Source organism: Pteropus alecto, unplaced genomic scaffold (genome assembly GCF_000325575.1).
Source record: "Pteropus alecto unplaced genomic scaffold, ASM32557v1 scaffold85, whole genome shotgun sequence".
Classification (NCBI taxonomy): Eukaryota; Metazoa; Chordata; class Mammalia; order Chiroptera; family Pteropodidae; genus Pteropus; species Pteropus alecto.
Genome location: NW_006436280.1, coordinates 261,556 through 281,563, shown reverse-complemented (window position 1 = coordinate 281,563; position 20,008 = coordinate 261,556). Strand labels below are relative to the sequence as shown.

Genomic DNA, 20,008 nt, shown 5'->3' with positions numbered 1-20,008 from the left:
TTCACAACCCTCTTATATTTGTTGAGACTATCTCAGTGTCCCAGTATGTGAATATTCCATGTGCACTAGAGAAGATTGTATAAGCAGTTGTTTTGGGATGTGAGGCTGTATATGTCATTTATGTCCAGTTGTTGATGTGTCATTTATCATTTAAGGATGTTATTTCCTTATTGATTTTATGTTTGGATGACCTGTCTATATCCAACAGTTGGGTATTTAGGTCCCCTACTATGATAGTGTTTTGGTCTCTTTCTCTCTTTAGTTCTTTTAGTAATTGCTTTATATATTTCAGGGCTCCCTGATTGGGAGCATAGATATTAATAAATGTTATGTCTTTTTGATGGATGAGTCCCTTTATCAATATGAATTGTCCCTCCGTATCTTTCTTTACCTTTCTTATTTTGTAGTGTATTTCGTCCGATGTTAGTACCTCTACTCCTGCTTTTCGCAGAATGCCATTTGCTTGAAATGTCATTTTTCATCCTTTCACTTTGAGTATATATTTGTCTGGAGGCAGTATATGGTTGAGTTTTGTTTTTTGATCCATTCTGCAACTCTTTGCCTTTTTATTGGTGAGTTCAGTCTATTTATATTTAGGGTGATTATTGAAATATGAGGTCTTCTTACAGCCATTTTATCCTTTGCTTTCTGGTAGCACAGTATTTTCATTGCTTCCTTGTCCTTGTGTTTCTGTTTTCTTCATTTTGGTTGGCTTTTGTGGGTTTTCCCTCTGGTCCTTTTTTTACATTATAAACTTAAGTTCTGAATCTTTGGTGTGTGGTTACCATTACAAATATGAAGAAGATAGTTATATATATACTGTCGTCCATTTTCTTCTGCCTGTGCCTTATCTCCATTCCCCTTTGCGAATTTGGATCTTTGAATCCTCCTCCTTTTCAGTGATTTTTGTCTCAATTTGTCCCTATGTATGATGAACATTCATTATTATCTTGTTATAACATCAGTCATTGTGATCTCAATTTGTTCCTATGTATGCTGAACGTTCCTTACTATCTTGTGATAGCAATTCTCTTATTATTTAAGCTTATAATGCCCTGTTCTTAGTAAGGAATGCACTCCTCTGCTTCTATGTTCCTGATAATCACCTTACTCCTAATTATGTATTCTTTTTGTCATTTTGTTTTAGGTGTGCTGACCCCTTTCAGTGTTTCCTGTAATGTAGGCCTCATAGTGGAGAATTCCCTCATTTTTTGTATGTCTGGAAAGGTCTTTATTTCCCCTTCTTATCTAAAGGAGAGCTTAGCTGGATACATTATTGTAGGCTGGTAGTTTTTTTCACTTAATATTTTAAATATTTGATTCCATTCTTTTCTGGCTTGTAAGGTCTGTACTGAGAAGTCTGATAATAATCCAATGGATTTTCCTTTATAAGTTACCGTCGTCTTCTCCCTGGCTGCCTTGAGAATTCTGTCTTTGTCGTTGATTTTTGATATCTTTAGTGCAATGTGTCTTGGTGAAGGTCTTTTTGGGTTGACATAATTAGGTGTTCTATTGACTTCTTGAATTCCAAGCTCTAGCTTATTCCTTAAATTTGGGAAATTCTCATCTACTATTTGTCTGAAAATGCTTTCTAGCCCCTGCTCCTTTTCCTTGCCTTTGATAATGCCCACTATTCTTATGTTTCCTCTCCTAATGGTATCAGCTAGTTCTTGTATTTCTCTTTAATTATTTTTCATTCTTTCATTTTCACGTTTCTCTCTTGTTCCTTCTGATTTATTTTTTTTTTGATTTCTGTCTTCGATATCAGTGATTTTTTGCTTCATTTGGTTGACTCCATTTCCCAGTCTTGCTATTTCATTTTTCAACTCTTGCAGTGTGTGTGTATGTGTGTGTGTGTGTGTGTGTGTGTGTGTGTTTTATCTCCAGAAGATCTAGTCTGCTCTTTTTGAGGTTTTTAATCTCCTTGCTCAGCTCACCTAGTTATTTCTTCAATTCCTGAAATTGTTGATATGACTCGTTTTGGAACTCACTGAGGTTTTTCAGAAGTACCATCCTGAATTCTCTGTCATTTAAGTCGCATATTTCTATGTCTGTAAGCTTATTTTCTGGAGATTTTTCTCTTTCTTTCTGACATGCCTTGCCACCTTAGTTGTTCATGGTGTTTAGTGGACTGTTTCTCCGCCTGGACATTAAAAACAGTATTCTGCTGTTTTTCCAGAAAAAAAGATTTATTATATAAAAGTCTCTCTTTAGTCTGCTGCAAAGAAGGTGCTTTTCTTTCGGTTTCCAGTAGGTGGCATCTAAGCCTCTTGGATCCCTGCTTTATACCCTCAGTTTCAGTCCCTGTCAGCGTCAGTAAGAGTCTAGGTGGCGTTTGCTCAGATTCCCCTGGGGTTCCGCAGTGTTCCGTCTCAGAGGGTATGGGGGGAGGGTCCGTCTGGGTTACGGGTTGTGAATTGCGTCTCAGCCTCGGTTTTGCAACCACGGCTGATAAAAACAACTGTTGTTTTTTGCCATCCCGCTTCTTTGCCTTCTGCCCTGATGACTGAGCCCTGTTGCTGGCTGGGTGGACCTCACAGCGCTTCCAGGCAGGGCTGTCTAGGGAAGTCACTGCTCTTTCTCTCCTCCCCCTCCTCCTGCAGGCAGCTCCGGTGGCTGCGAGAGTCAGCTTCTTTATTTCTCCCAGTCCACTGCTCAACGCCGGGGGTTCTGACCTATGGTAGCTCTTATGTGCAGATCCCCTGCTCAGACGTGCTGGTGTGCAGTTTGGGTGTTTGTTCAGTTTTTTTTGTTTAGATGTTTAACTTATTGTTATTTCAAGGGGAGAGATCTGAGCACGTCTCTCACTCGGCCATGTTTTCCAGAATCCTCTGACAATGACCTTTTTAAGGTGCCTGGGCTCATTGTCTTGTGGAATGTCCCACATATGTCTCGTTATTGTTCACTGCTAGTTTTAGGTTAAGCATTTTTGGCAAGAATGCAACATAAATGATGTGTACTTCTTATTGCATGACATCAGGAGGCACATATGTCAGATTGTCACACTTTTGGTGATGCTAAGTTTGATCATTTGGTTAATATGGTGATCACCAGAGCTCTCCATTTTATAGGTACATTTTCCCCTTTGTAATTAGGCAAGTAATACTTAAGACCATGTGAATAGCTTAAGGATTTGTTTTTAATGAGAAGGATTTGTTGCCTAAGTCAAGTCTTCATAAGAATATTATGAAACAGGGAATAATTAAGTAGAAGAGATATTTTTATTTTAGCTGCATGTAATTTACTCTGTTACTTTCTAACATGAATTGTGTTCCTGTTAAGTTCTAGTGCTGCTTAGCAGTGCTCTGATGAAATTGAAATAAATGCAACACATTTTTATTTTTGGAGTTATCAGTCTTTTGTCAGCTGAGGTAATTAAAACAAAAGTAGATTTATACAGCCTAAAAATTAGAAGTAACCAGAAACTAACAATCCAAACATTGGACATTTGAGTAGTTGCTATTTATCATAAATGTTTTCTTGGCCAGAAGTTCATAGGAGTACAAACAATGCTTAATATTTTGTTTGACTCATTTTATGATTTCAGTTCAAGATGAATATAAAGAAAAGAAAAATCTGAGTTACTATATTGAAGATTCTAATTTTGGTGGATGCTTTATAAGATGAGATATTCCTTAAAACTTTAACACAAATTTATAGTGTTCCTGGATTGTTATTAGAATGTGCCCATCAAGTTTATGGAATACATAATGCTGAGAGAACTAGCAAATTCTTTGGATCAAGCCAGAATCCAAAAGGAAATTGGAATGATGGATTGGTTGAATCTTATAGCATGACGTTTAATAGAAATAAATTTAAAGTACTCTACTTGTTCAAAAGAATATGAAGAGATGCATGGGTTAATAAGATGCAGCAGAAAGAATTAAGAATTAATCTATAGTGTGAAAGGCTGAGGTTGGATGTAGGGAAGAGTTGTTTGACAGGGTTCTTTGGATCATTGACATAGATTGTTGAAGAACAATTTTGAATAGCTTTTGTATTAGATTTGAAAATAAGATTCTGTTATAACTGAAGGCTTTGGCCATGAGATACTTGGCCTTTTAAGGTGCCTCCTAGCTCAGTGCATCTGTGACCGTGTTTAGCAGAGAACTCCTTTCAAAAGCCATGCGTTTTTTCTAATTGAGTTATAATTGACATGTAACTTATTAGTTTCAGGTGTACAACATAGTGATTCAATATTTGTATACACCGCAAAATCATCATCATAATAAGTCTGGTTATCATCCGTCACTGTATAGAGGTAAAAGGAAATTTTTTTTCTTATGGTAAGAACTTTTAGGATTTACTCTCTTGGCAGCTTTTAAGTTTGCACTACAATATTATTGACTGTAGTCACCATGCTATATACATTACATCTCCATGCTTTATTTATTTTATAATTGGAAGTTTATACTGCTTGTATTTAAAAATTTTAGCCATTTGGAGTTTTATGTGTATAATGATCTCATTTAGCATAGCATAAACAACTTGTAAAAGACAAGTGCCTACTTGCTTTTTTCGGTGAATCATGTTTTAGGTCATACATGCCCTTTTATGTGGTGGAACATTTGCTGAATTTCAAGGATTATTTCAGTGATATTTTACTAACTTTTCAAAAGCTTGAGAGGTTAATGCCGTTCTCAGTTTCTGGAATCATTAAACAAAAGCAGTAGGATGAAACAGATTCAAAAATGCAAGGAAAATCTTATTTGTAATATGAACATGACTGTAGAACTATATAACTTTATTTCATTTTCCAAGAAAAAAACAAGTATGTAACCACTAGATATCTCTGGACTCCCTGGTAAAGAATCTTTTTTTCCCCCTCTATTTTCTTTTTACAAAACATTTATGTCTTTCTTTACCAAGAGATTTAAATCTCTAATGTGTATTTTCCAAAGAGCATATCTTAACTATATAGGTGATTACAAAGTGAAACCATTTTGTCTGTTGCAAATGGTGACATCTCTGCTCTTAATCACCTTCTAAAAGATAGAATTTGATTTCTAAAGAATCTTTAAAAATACATAATAGTTTATTTCATATTTAAATATTTTAATCCAAAGCTTTTAGCTTTCTGTTTGTTAACTTTTCTTTTATATTGTTTTTATTTTCCTCCTGGTTAATGGATAAATTTTGCTAATATTTCTTGATTTAGAGTACAGGTAGTATATTTTGCAATATGCATATATTTAGGCCATCTTTTTGGAATATTTTATAACAATATCAATCATTAGAGAATTAAAGAAATATATTATCGATATTCCTAGATGATCTCTTTGCCCCCTCATTTTAAATAATTATTCTTATATAGTGAATCACATTCACAATCTAGGAAGAAAAATTTCCCTCTTAAAAGATGCAGATGTGATTTCAAAAATTAAAATAATTTGTTTCACTGAAAAAATCCCATCTTAGAAATACAGAGTATGTAATTTGATTCATTATGCCAGTGTCGCTGTGTTCCAATTAAAATCTTATTAATGTTTAAATTTAGCTTACTTAAGAAGCTTTCTTTAAAAACATAATCTTGCTTAAAGATGACTCTCTTTCCCAGAGACACTGATAGTGTGAAATAGAAAAAAAGTAGAAACCATGTTAGTTATATTTCATTCTGAGACCTCAAAGTACTGAATTCATGGCTTCTGACTTAAATTAACAATCTTAAAGTGCTTAAAGGCATGAACCTCTGCTTCTAAATATGCCTCACTTTGAAAGCCTTCAGCTGAAGGTTGAAGATTTCTTTGAGGTTCTTCTCCATTTAAAAATTCTTAATACACAGAAGAAAAATTGAGTTTTAGTTTCATTTCTCTGTGCTAAAAAAATTGTGATTTCTTTCTCTGAGAACTTGTGTGGTCTTTAAGTAATCAGTCTCTATTGAACTACATAAACAAGTAGGAAGGATATGATCAATTTAGATTTTTAAGCTCAGAGCATATGAATAGCCCTACCATTTTCCTTCTAAGAAAAATATCTTAAAATTGGGTGTTAGTCTTAGGACATTCAAAAACTATCAGAATGAAAAGGACTTTTACCAAATGACTAAAAAGGAAGTAATAATACTTTATACTTTATAGTACTTTTTTGGTAATGTTTGCCAATCTGTTTACTAACATGAACTCATTAATTTTGTTGCCATTCCTTTTAGGAAATGGATGTCGGTATTATTTCTGTTCATTTAATGATAGACTAACGTGACTGGGAGATTTGAGAAGAATCTTAGAGATCCAAAAGATCTAGCATATTAGTAGGTTTACTGGAAAAGACAAGCTTAATCAGTAATTCTTGGGACCTGCTTAGGTCTTTTTAAGTACCTAAAGGAGAAAAAGCAGAATTTAACTCTCTGAGACAACATTTCTTATTTTTTTTTATTTTTGAATAATTTTTATTGTGACAAATATACATGTAACATAATATTTGCCATTTTAGCCATTTTAAATGTATGATTCAATGGCATTAATTACATTCATATTGAGGAACATTTCTTGATGTAACCATTTATTGCATCCTTTGCAGGGTTGCTGTGACTCTTAATTTTAGTAAAAAAATTCTTACACCTTAATTTTTGGGGAGCTTTTTTCTTTCCTAGTCAGCTCAAGAAACTGTATGCACATTGCCTGTGGCCATGGACCTTGGATTTGAATTAAAGTATTAGTAATTAATTACTACAATTACCCTGCCTTTTGCAGTAGTTTAAATGATTTTTTTTCTGATAGCATCTCAGAGATCACACTGTTGTATATAGTGTAGTAAAAAATTCAAGTTATTACTGTTTGTTTTCAAATCAACTTTATTGTTAATGAAATGTTCTTTAAAATTAAGAAAATGAAATTAATTAGAATTGTAGAAGAAAAAATATTTTTCTTAGAAATTAGCTTGCTTCCCTTTTATAGGTTTATCAGTGATAGTAAATGTTAAGTAGGTTATTAGTTGCTCACAGAGAAGGATTTTCTTTAGATACTTTAGAAAAGTGAAAGTCAAATCAAAAATTTCCAACTTATTCTGTAATCACAATAACACTTTTGTTTGTTGCTTATGCAGCATGGTCTAGAAAATTTCATAAAGAAAGCCACTCATAATTTTTTATGTCTTTACTTAATTGTATGATAACTAACATTGATATTTTAGAGCATTACATTGTTAATGTGAGAAATATGAATTAATACATTATTGATAAAACTGGTAAACAAACATATTGATGGATTCTTTTTGACTTGTAGAATTATTAAAATGTTAAATATTTATGCTCATAGGGATGTATTAACTCATGCACTTGAAAGATGGAAATGTCCCTTTTCAGCCTTAATTTTGAAGAGGTCCTATATAGAGATATATACAGAGAAGGTAGTGTTTAACTTTGCTTTGGGGGTTCAATCAGAGGAATGGCTTCATAGAAGAGGTCCTTCTTAGAACCAAGTTTTAAAAAACTAGGAATTCACCATGGGACTATATTCTGGGTTGTGGAAACAGCATGTGCAAAGGTATAAACAAGCACAGCATATTCAGAAACTGCCAAATAAATTGGTATGGTAGGGTGTGAGTAGGGAAGTTCTGGGAGATGAAGAACTAGCTGGCAGCCAAATTACAAAGGGCTCTGTCTGCTGTGTTAAAGTCTTTGCTCATTAGTCTATAGGAAGTGGGGAGCCATTGAAAGATTTTAATGGGTCAGTGACACAATCGGATTTACATTTCAGAACTACTATTCTGTGGAAGTGGGCAAACATCTACCTCAGCTACCAACTATAGACTGATGATTCCCAAATTTATACCTCATCTTTTTTTTCTTCCTTTGTCTAGTCTACCCCAGAGGCTTTAAAAAAAAATATTGCTCTCTTAACCTTCAAATGCAGTTGGTTATTTCTAAAGGGATCAGCATAGCACCTTGCACAAAGTGGCGTTCAGTGAATAAATGAGCATGGAACTTTTGTACTTGAATTTGCTGCTATCTCATAGACTCCTACAGTTGGATCAGATTTGGATAGAATGTGAAGAAATATACCCAGTGGATTTGAGTTCTTTTCTTTCCTTTTCATCTACTTTTTTCTAATGCTAGACTTTATTTGGCTATCATCTCAGCAGCTTTTATTTATTAAAATAAGTTTGAGCAGCCAGTTGTAAATATCATGTGTTTTATTAGTAACAATGATGTTTGATCTAAGACCAAACCGTTCTAACAATCTGAAATACAATAAATGCATTAACAGGAGTTTGTTTTATGTACTTATACTTATGAGTTACCTTGTGAGGAGGTGGCATAACATTTTATAAATAATGATATTTAAGCAGCAGCAATTAAGTAAAAGCTTCATAACATTTGATACCTGTTTAAGAAATGTGTATATTTATTAGAATATTAACCCCCATTTAGCTGCTGGTGTGCTTGAACCCTGAGTTTCTATTATAGAATGCCTCTGCTTTTTGTTAGTATGGTAGAGGTTCTAAGGTGACAAAGAACCAGGGAAATATACCACACAATGTATAGTTGAAAGTATTGATTCTGAAGGTAAAGTATAGGGAGTTTATAAAAGAGCAAAAGTGAAAAAAAAATACCCATTTTGTTTTACTTAGAACTGTAGAAGAAAATTCTCATTTTATAGAACTACCTAAAAAGTTAAGAAATGCAAATGTGGAATGCAGCTTATTTATTTATTTTTTGCTTATGATCACTCACTTGTTTTTGACTTTCAGCTGTTATGGGCATGGACCTTCTGTCGTTCAGACTTAGGTAGGCTTAGTGTCTGGGATTTTAGTGCATAGGAAATGTGATGTTGAGCCTCTTTAATCTCTTTTAATACGTCATTTCAAGTATATTGATGCTTTCTGTGCCTTTTGAATTGATGCTTTGAAGCTGAGTATTGGGGCAAAGGATATTTGAATTTGGAGCCTGGCATGATTGATGTTTACTACACACTATGGGGCAGTGCCACTCATTGCGAACATTCTGTCATTTATTACATAAAGGTAGAGATATATATCTTAGTATTCAAAAGTTGAAACTTGAGTGACTTTGCAGTGAATAGAATCATAAACCATTAAAAAGGTATGGAAAACCAAGGCAATAAAATTTGTTTGAAGTAAATCTAAAGTCTGTAGTTTAAAATGGATTGGCAAATTGCAGCCTGACACCTGTTTTTGGATGGCCTGCAAGCCAAGAATAGTACTGATCTTTTCAACTCTTTGAAAGAAAAGCGAAAGAAAAATTTTGTGACATGAAAATTATTTTACAAAATTCAAATTTTAGTATCTGTAAGTAAGGTTTTATTGGGACACAGCCATACTCACTTATTTATATATTGTATACAGGTGCTTTCATGCTACAACAGCAGAGCTGAGTAGTTGTAATGGAGACCATGTGGTCTGGAAAGCTAAAAATATTTACTCTCTGGCTCTTCACAGACAAGATGTGCTGACACCCCTGGTTTAAAAGAATGTGTAAGAAAGGTGGAAAGAAATTATATAACCAAGTGTTAAACAGTCTTTTAAGAAAAGTGTTAAATGAAGGATGGGTAAAGGGAGAGACTATTTAATCTAGATGAGGGATGTTTGGGGTGTCCCCTGTTGATTGTGATGGAAGCATGGTAGCTGCCTTGTAATATTTGAGGTATTGTCATACAGAAGAAGAATCTGTTTGTTTTCTATAACGATAAAAGTTAGACCTAGAACTGATTGCTGGAATCTAGAAGGTAGCAAAGTGTAGCTTTGCATAAGGGAACATTTTTAACTTGTTGAAAGGTGGAATAGACAGCCTTGGGAGGTAGAGAGCACCCCATCATTGGAAGAATGTAGACATGCCAGACAACTAGTTAGCAAGGACCTAGTAGAAGGGATTCAAGCATCAACTTGAATGATTTTTGAAGGCCCTTTCTAATCGTTAAGAGTCTATAATTTTATGAACTCTCACTGTTGAGAATCTGTATTAAGGGAAGTTTTCCAAGTACCAAAGTACACCTTTGATTATATTACTCCTTCTCCTGCTCAAAAATCAATGAAACTCTGTTGTCAATTAAGTAAAATTCCTTAGTTCTTTGTTCTCAGTTTCTAGGTTTTTTTTTTTTTGTACTTTGATCCAAACTTAGCATTATCCATCATTCTTACCCTGCAGAGCATTTCCCCAGTTGTTCTCTACCAAACATTGTACTAGGATAAGCAAACTGATATACAGAACAAGAGTTCTGTGTTCAAATAGTTTTGGGAAATGATGATAAATGAATCCTGCCCTGGACATTTCCAATCTACATTAGAATGTGAAAAGCTCTGAGAAGCCCTGCCATGAAGAAATTTGTTTAACTTTTAAAAAAATCCAGCATTTCCACACATGCGTGAACACAAAATACTTTTGTCTTTTGCCACAGCTATTAACATTGCAGAACAGCCTTCCATTTGTCGTTTTCCTGTTGTCTTTGTTGTTTTCACATCTCCTCTCTTCCTCTTGTGTGCTATTTTTCTCTCTCTAACTTCATTCCTAAATCCAGCATGGGGAAATGGTGAGTGAAAGAGATTATTAGACTACAGAATTGTAGAAACAGTTTGAGACCATATGAACCACTCTCTGTTACCTCAGGAAAGTAGGAAGATAAGTAGATATAAGAATCTAGGAGAACATGTATGTGAAAGGAAAAATCATATAAGATGAAAGTATTTTTGACATCATGAAATTTCTCATAGTCATTTCATGGTCACTTGCTCAAAAAGTACATCACTGTTTTATTGGTAATCTGGCCTTTCTCCTTGTAATTTCTGGTTTTAGCTAATGTTCTGTTTATGATACCTTCTGTTTAGTTAGGCAGTCTTTAAGCATATGGATAAAAAGTGAGGTTGATAACTCTACAGAAAGTGCCATCACCTGTGGTAATAAAGTAACATTGATACTCTCCAGTTCCTTGGTGCTTTTCTCTAGTGAGTTAGATTATTTTTCTATGTCTGGAGTAGTTAGTGACAGATTAAAAGAAATGGAAGGTAAGAACTTATTATACAGTCTGTATATAATCATTTTGAGATATTCCACTTCTCTGCATATGAGACTCTCTCAAAAGTACTAGTTTTTTTTTCCTGAATCACTCGTATGAACCATGAATGTGTATCTAAAGATATCTGCAGTCAGAGGTAACTATAACTTAAGAAAAATAATAGCCAGAAGGTATAGCATGATGATTCAAGAATCAGCTTCAAAACTCTATCTAGTCTCCCTAGAAACCAATATTCAAATCTCATCAGGATCAACTTAGCCCTTTCTATAATAATACATAAATTGAATAACATACCTTTTAATTTGTGTGTTATTAAATGAAACTTTAGAGAATATTAAAGATACCAGTATTGTTTTTGTAAGTAAAGAAAATTCCAGTGTTAGTTTTCCTAAATTGTTTAACCTTGGGTAATTGAATATGCACAAGAAACTTTAATGTACCAGTGTTTGGTAAGGTTATTTGTAATAGTTAAACAATAACTCATTAATGAGGAATTTTTTTCTGGCTAGACTGTCTTTGGTTTTCTGCCTCCTTTTGGGCATGAATTTTAGAGCGTAGAAAATGATTGGATAGTTCATAATATTTCCGTATGTAACTTTTCTGGCTTTTATTTTGAATGATAAACTTAAAAAAAAATTGCCATTTCTTAAAAAAGTTACAGATTGCCCTACACCTAAATGTTTATTGCAGAAAATTTGGAAAATACAGGCTAGTATAAAGAATATAAGTTACCATTGGTTCTACTCTCAGAGATACCTGCTGTTAACCACTAGTAATGTTGTAGTTAATATTCTTTCAGCTATTTCTCTGTATATACATATATAATAAGATGTGTTTGTGTATTTCATTTCCGAATTACTAAAAATTTAGTCCTCAGAATTTTCCTACGGAAAAACGGCACTAAATATTCTTTTGTAAATCTTTGTATATATCCCTTATTTCCTTACATAAATTTTCTGAGTGGAATTGTTAGTTCAAAGGGTATGTAATTTTTAAGATGCTTCATTGATATTCTCAAATTGCTTTCTAGAAAGGTAGCATATTAGCCTGCAGGTGGCTTAAACACGTATTTCTCACAGTTTTGGAGACTGGAAGACCAAGATCAAGGTGCTATATAGCAGGTTTGGTTTCTGGTTGGTTTCTCCCTGGCCTGTAGATGGCACCTTCTCATTATGTCCCCACATGGTCCTTTGTCTTGCGAGTGTAGAGAGATTGATGCTTCTGGGTGTCTCTTCCTCTCATAAGAACATAAGTCCTATCAGATTATAGCCTCACCCTTATGACCTCATTTAACCTTAATTAGCTCCTTAAAGGATTTATCTCCAGACAAGTCACATTTGTGGGGGTGTTAAGTCTTCATCATATGAATTTTGAGGGGACACAATTCAGTCCATAATGTTGGCATCCTGTTATCAGTGAATGAGACTTGTCATTTCACCATCTTACTGCCAATACTGGATACACACGCCACAGAAGCGTGCATGTGCATATCATTGCTAATTTGATAAAGATGACATTGTTTTACTTTGCATTTCTTTGATCATTAGTTTGAATGAAATTTTAAATATTTGGACTTTTTAAATGAGGTTTCTATTCTTGAACTTAGACCATTTTTTTTTTGGTTGGGATTTTTAATTGTCAATAAACCTACATTTTCATTTGCATGTTTAGCTATTTTGTATTTTAACGGACATTTTTGCTTATACAGAAAAGGAATCATTTAAAAATATTATTTATCCTTTGATATTCAACTATTATTTACCTTTAAAATACAGAAAAGTGTACAGATTATGAGTGTCCATATTAATGAATCATGTTTAATGCTCACCATTAATTCATAAAAATTGTTTATAGTTGGATATATTGGTTTGCTGCCAGTGAAATATAGGTAGTGGCAAGGTTAATGCAAAATATTTTCAGCTATTGTTTGCTCCGAATTAACAAATGCAGCAGTGTTTCCTGAGATGTGCTCTTCGGAACTCTTATCTCACAAGATAAACCCTGAGAAGAGAGTTATTTGGTTGAATAGCTTTGGGGACTGCTTGCATTCTGCTTCTCTCACCTAGTGGTTCACATTGATCATCAGGAACTTGAAGTATCTGAGGAGCCCTGTAGTAAAGGAATTTGTTTCACTTTTGTAAACTGAGTACTTCCAAAACTTATTTTGGCAATAGGACATCCCCCCTTTTTATGTTATTTTTCTTAACTTTTTATTTTGAAATATTTATAGATTCACAGAAGTTGTAAAGAAAGGTACAGAGATGTCCTATGCACCCTTCACCCAGTTTTCCCTGATAACATCTTGCATAACTGTAGTACAATATCATGACCAGCAAATTGACATTAGTACAATTCATAGAGATTATTCATATTTCATTGGTTATACATACACTTGTGTGTGTGTAGATCATTGCAGTTTTATCACATGTAGATTCATGTAACCAGCACTGCCACAAGACCCCCTTGTACTAGGTATTTATTGCCACACCCACTCTCCCCCCTTTCCCTAACCCTGGCAACCATTGATATGTTCTCCATTTCTAAACTTTATCATTTCAAGAATGTCATATAAATGGAATATTATAGTATGTAAGATTGGATTTTTTCACTCAGCATAATTACCTTGAGGTTCATCTAGATTTTTGTGTGTACCAAGAGTTCTTTTCCTTTTTATTGCTGAGTAGTATTTCATGGTATGGATGTACCACAGTTTGTTTACCCATCCACATATCAAATGACATTTTCCCCCTCCTCATATTTTTCATGGAGTCTATTAATATCCTGTATGAATATTGTTCTAAAGAACACAAACTTTAGAAATTATGTACCACAGAAGTGATACAATTAAATAATCACTCTTTAGAGATTATTTCTGGGTTGCAGAAATTAAAACTCTTTTATTATTTGGTTTAGGAATTCCAGAGACGCTGTAATACTCTGATTTCATTGATTGAGAAAGAAAATATGGAAATTGAGGAAAGAGAGAGAGCGGAAAAGAAGAAACGGGCAACTAAAATTCCAATGGTAAAAATTTCAGCATTTTCCTAACTTTTAGGTAGATCACATTTTTTTTACATAATTAAAATACCTATATTATGTTTAATGCCATAGTGATACCTATTATAAAAACTGTTTTTATGAACTGCTAATTTGTTTTTGACAGAAAAAGAATTACACTACGACCACTTGTTTCCTATTTGTTTATAGAACGTATAGTTAGGAACTCCCTAGTAACAGGGCTCAGTATTTTAAAAAATTCCTCATGACTTTAAGCAAAAGTATAATGCAAGTAAAATCCTTCAAAATGAGACTAGAGTTGTCTTGGGGAGTAGGGGAAAGGATTGGGATGGGATGGGATGAGGCTGAATTTGAAACAGGAGTTCTGATTTGATCAAATAGGTTTTCTGATCTTTGTGGAACTATGAATGCAAATGAGAACTTTGAGCAGACAGCAGAGCTTTACTTGGTTTACTTGCTACTAAGTTAACTGTTGAATAATAAGATGACTTGATTTTAATCCAGACAGGTTGCCTTGCATAGCTACAATTTAAAATAGTCTTTAATATATGTTATTCAAGTGAGATTATGTAAACTACCATATTTCATCAAGTCTGAGATGCCTTCCACTGTAAGACACAGCATTATTGTATGTACTGTTGAGAAAAATGGTTGCTAAGTAACTATAACTCGTGATCAACTTTAAGATGCATCCTGATTTCAGAGATGCTCATGTGGGAAAGAAATGTGCATCATAGAATATATGAAATGTGGTATTTTAACATCTATCATACAGTTTGAAAAAATAATACATTCATAAATAACATTTTCCCCAGAAAATTTTAAGTATTAAGTAGTTCTTTAAGATAAGAGTACCTTTATAGTAGTATGTGAAAGTAGACACTTGATGACTATTTTTGATGCATATTTTGTCTTTTCTTAAAAAGAAACATCTTTGAAGGTTATTTTACATTGGGTTATATAGTTTGTTGGGCTAAATAGAACATTAACTGTGAGTATAACATTTAAGTGAATATTCATGTTAAAATTTTTTTTTAATGCATTTACATCCTAGATTTAACATTGTTGGGCCATTTAAAAATGTGCATATTGGAGCAGAACATTAAATCTGTTTCCATTTTAGTCACAGAAAAGAAAAGCAGAGTCAGCTACTGAGAGCTCTGGAAAGAAGGATGTCAAGAAGGTGAAATCCTAAAGCCTAGAAATAAAGTTTTAAATGGGAAACTGCTATTTTCTTGTTCCCATCTTCAAATGCTAATTGCCAGTTCCAGTGTATTCATGGTACTCAAAAATCTTTTTGGTTTTGATTTCTTGCATATTTTATATATTTTACAATGCTTTCTACCGGAAATGTGTAGCTTTATATTTTATGCATTCTAGTATTTTTGTGTACTGTATTTTGTGCATTTCATGTCTTCATCAAAATCCTCTCAGTCCTTGTTCTTTTGAAGCTTGTGCTGAGGTTTTAGCTTTTCTATGTTTTATATGCCGCTGCTTTGAAAGAGAACCTAGATTCTATAGCTGTATTATTGTTGTTTCATACTTTAAATTTATATGGCTGTGGAAAAATTAATTAAAATGATTTGAGGAGAAAGACTTTTTCACTTCTTTGTTGCTTTCTTTTCTATTGAGTATGGGCTTGTGTTATTGCATACTGTGATTAGCATAATAATTGTTTCTTTGAGGTCATCTAAATATTTTTTTTCTAAAGGAATAAAGGGTGAGAACAGAAAAATATTAAAAAAGAACAATATTTGATACTGTGCTTGCTGTCAGTATGAATTACATTTAAATTATTCTCTAAATATTCAAGTGGGAAATATAATAAAGAAATGTCTATAAGAAATTTAATTATTTCCTGTTTTTTGTGCAGTAGAAAATAGTTGTGTTTACTGAATTGTATTGCTCATTACTATGTATTTGGTTGAAAGTTAAAGCTTTGCTTGCTGACTTGTGCATGACCTTCTGTCAGTTCAGAGGAATCTGGGTATAACATGTAGATTTATAAACAACTAAATAAACAACTAAGAGTATGAAATAAGTACTATGTATACAAGAGAAATGGGGGCTGTCTTCTACAGGAATACATTTATGCTCAGATAACAATCTCAAAGTGTCAGAAGTTACACACACCAAGAGTTTATTTCTTGCTCACACTACAGATCCCATCGCAGGTGAGAGGGATGCGAGGATGGGAGGGAATATACTCGATACAATCACTCAAGTTTTCAGGCTGAGGCTCTACTGTTTTATAGCTACATCTCTTGGGACATGTGACCTGTTCTGCTGCTGTAGGAAAAAAAGAAAGGCTGGAGAATGTCATGTAGGCACTTCATTGCCTCAGCCCAAAAGTGTCACATGTCATGTCTACTAATATTTCATTGTCCAGAGCTAGTCACATTGTTTTGTTTATGTGTAAGAGGACTGGCAAATGTAGGATATCAAACAGAATGTTTTACATTATTGTCTGCTACAGAGGCTGTCTGTTCAGGAAAGAACCTGAGTCTGTTATATGATTAGTATGCACTTAACCATAATCAAGGTCAGTTTATGAGGGAACAGATAAAATGGATCAGAATCTAGTGTGAAACACACAATAAATGAGAAAATCTGGCAACACAGGACAGTGGTGTTAGTTATCAAAACAAGGTTTGGACCATTAAAGAGTTGCTCCCTCCCTCTACCAAGATCTTTTGCATTTCCTATCAAATTCTATTTGGTATACCACTGGCAAATCTTGGGTAGCTCTGAGTGCAAGTCAGCATCTTTAACATCCTCGGTCTTCTCATAGGGGTCCTGCAACATAGGAATAGATCTAGAATGACAACCCACTGTTTGCTGGACTCTTCCAAGTTTTTATTCATGGTCTAATTACATATTTCTTACTGTTATGTTTTTGATTGGATTCTTTTTACTATTTTCACTATTAGAACTTAGACTGTCATCTGCTGTACTTTGTTGGGATGCTAGTAAGAGATGACATTAGGATAATATTAGATCAAGGGACTCAGAGATACCCAAATTCATCCTTGTCCTTTTCTGTAAGGCCTGCAAAGGAAGCAAAGGTAAGCAAAGTAATACTTCAGTAGCTCATCCTGTGGCTCTAAACTTCAATCCAGAGCTCCTTAACTCAACATAAAATTTTAGAATTTTCTACTCTAATGAGATTAAAAGTTACAGTCACTTGAGTGGGAGATAATGAAAACTTAAGAAGGTCTTACTGATATCCCCAAGTTCCATGCACTGAAAAACAGCCCAGTGAGCATCCTGAACTCCGATCAATCAGTTCGACATTTCCTTTTTTCTTTTTTTAAAGGTTTTTATATTAATTTTTTTTATTAAATTTATCGGGGTGACATTGGTTAATAACATATAGGTTTTAAGTGTACACTTTTATAACACTTCATCTGTATATTGCATTGTATGCTCACCATCCAAAGTCTAGTCTTCCTTCGTCACCATATATATTTGATCCCCTTTACCCTCTTCATCCTCTCCTCTACCCACTTTCCCACTGGTAACCATCCTTCTGTCATCTGTTTATAAATTTATTTTGCTTGTTGCTTTCTATTTTATATCCTACATATGACTGAAATTGTATGGTTCTTGTCTCTTTTTGTCTGACTTCACTTGGCATAATACACTCTCAAGATCCATCCATGTTGTCACAAATGAGAACATTTCGTCTGTTCTTACAGCTTAGTAGTATTCCATTTTATATATGTACCACACCTTTATCCAGCCATCCGTTGGACACTTACGTTCTTTCCATGTCTTCTTGCCTCCCATGTATAGAGCAGCAGTGAACATAGTGGTACATATATCTTTATGAATGAATGTTTTTCATAATTTTGGGGTAGATACCCAGAAGAGGAATTGCTTAGTCATATGGTAGCTCTATTCTTAATTTTTTGAGGAAATTCCATACTGTTTTCCATAATGGCTGTACCAATTTACATTCCCACCAGCAGTGTATGAAGGTTCCTTTTAGCATTTCTTAGGAATGAAGATGGAGGGTGGGGGCAGGTACAATTAGTGTCTTCGAAGTTCTTTCATGGAAGTTTAACAATCTCTACTTCTCGTTCTTTCTCTGTTAACCCAAAGAGTTAATTGCTACCCTATATGTGACAGTCTACTTTAGGGGAGAAAATCTTCAGGTAAATTCTTCTAGCCTTTTCATGGGCCATTTCCCTGATTCGTATCATGGCTGTTATGAGCCTTTCTGGGACCAAAGAGATGTGAAATTCAGCTCTCTAAGATGTTCATTGAATGCCTCTGATGTCATCCTCAGAAACTTGTGAAACTTATTCAGGATATTAATGTAAGGACCACACTAAATATTTAGTGAACAATTCACCAGCTATTCTATCCCTTAATTTTAGATTATGTACAGCACTTTGTTGAACACGGCCTACCAAAGAAACTCGTACAGTGAACACCAGGTGACAGCACAGTCCAAATAATACAATATTGGGAATATAAAATGCCCCAAGTCTTTATAGGAAACATCCTACTGTCAATTTTCTACAAAGTGTCGTAGAGAATTTAAAAGTCCCAATAAAGAAATTACATTTTAAATAAGAGGCCTAAACTGATGGGGTAATAACCCTAGACCTGCAGCCATGTTGAGAAGAAAAAGGATAATCAGTTTACCATGTCTGCTGCTTAGAGGCCAGAGGGAGCAGAAGAGTGTTGTATCCATGAATGCAGTCTTCTAAATTAACTGTGATCCAGTGCACCAGCAAAAATGGTCCAATTGATTATATTGGAATCTGATCCAATCTGATTCCTTGTTTGGAGAACACGCAAGGAGAGAAGTGAGTAGAAGAACAGGGACACTAAGTGGTTTCCTTCACTCAAGGCCTCTGTCTATAGAAGATGAGATGAATAGGTTTCCTAACAACCCTTGGGCTCCCAAAGAGGCCCTCATAAAGCATCTGTCTTTGGTAATCCATTGGATACTCAGGCCCTAATTTCCTTAGAATCAAAAGAAGGTGGTGAGCTCAATCTCATTTTTATCATAGCTGTTTGCATCTCGATGTTTGTGCCACAGTTCCTTCCTGTTCCCTGGCTGCCTGGCCTCTTGGCCTATGAGTGGTCATGCTATATGGAAAAGCTGGATACTTGTCAGGTAACACAATTCTCCCATTACATAAGCTTCCAAATTTGGTCCATTGTGTGAGACTTCACAGTTATTGAACTAGAATCTTTGCAGCTATCTTAGTTGCTGAGTGTGTTTGGTTTGAATAGCCTCTACCCAACTGTTGAAACTACTGTCACCAAAATAAAATGCCATTATTTCCCAATTACTGGAAAAGGTCCCCACTGTGGTCTATTGTTCCTCCTCTGTGGTACAGTAGCTAATGCAGCTAGTTAAGATTCCTGGGGCAGTTTCAAGGCCCACAATAAGGCTGGTGTCCACATTGCTTTCTCTCCAGGTGTTTTTATTAACTGAATTCCTTGTTTCCATCAAATTTCAAACTTCTATCAGTATCGATCCCATGTCTATTTCATTTAATCTGCCTAAGCTACCCTCCCCAATAGGCAAGAGTTAAGATTTTCCTGTGGTTCAAATACTTGTAGCTAATGCCATCTGTTATGTCCCATATCCTTCATCCTTATCATTTCTGTGTGCTCTAGCTGATTTTTAACTGCCAGTTATCTGTTTGAGGGTTTTATCAGAGGCCTTGGAAGGCTTTTCTACCCTTTGCATGATAGGCTGGAAGAGCTAGAGGATTAACATCTCTTGAGAGTGGCTCTCAACTAAAAATTGATTGGGGTTGGTATATAAGTATCCCAGCTCTCTCACCCCTTGAGCAAGGTCATTCGAAGGTATATGATCTGTATGGTTCCCTAGAGTTTACCCACAGTAGTAGCTGTGTTGATAACACACTCTTTTGACTGCTTTCCTTTCCTTGTATCACTTCCTCCCCTGTGGGTGTTTCCTGGGGTCAACTCCTAAATAAACTACTTGCATTAGAATCTTTGTCTCAGGGTCTATTTCTGAGGAAACCCAAATAAGA

The 20,008-nt window shown here is 34.6% G+C and overlaps 1 protein-coding gene across 1 annotated transcript in view; it reads left to right on the top strand.

Moving 5' to 3' along the window:
* The window catches only part of SMARCA1 (SWI/SNF related, matrix associated, actin dependent regulator of chromatin, subfamily a, member 1), an 84,531-nt gene extending 68,700 nt beyond the window's left edge, over window positions 1-15,831 (top strand). Inside the window, 2 exon segments of the mRNA XM_006911764.3 lie at window positions 13,881-13,991; window positions 15,109-15,831. Coding sequence (XP_006911826.1) covers window positions 13,881-13,991; window positions 15,109-15,180 — 183 coding nt within the window. The 3' untranslated portion in view covers window positions 15,181-15,831.
* The last annotated feature ends 4,177 nt before the right edge of the window (window positions 15,832-20,008 follow it).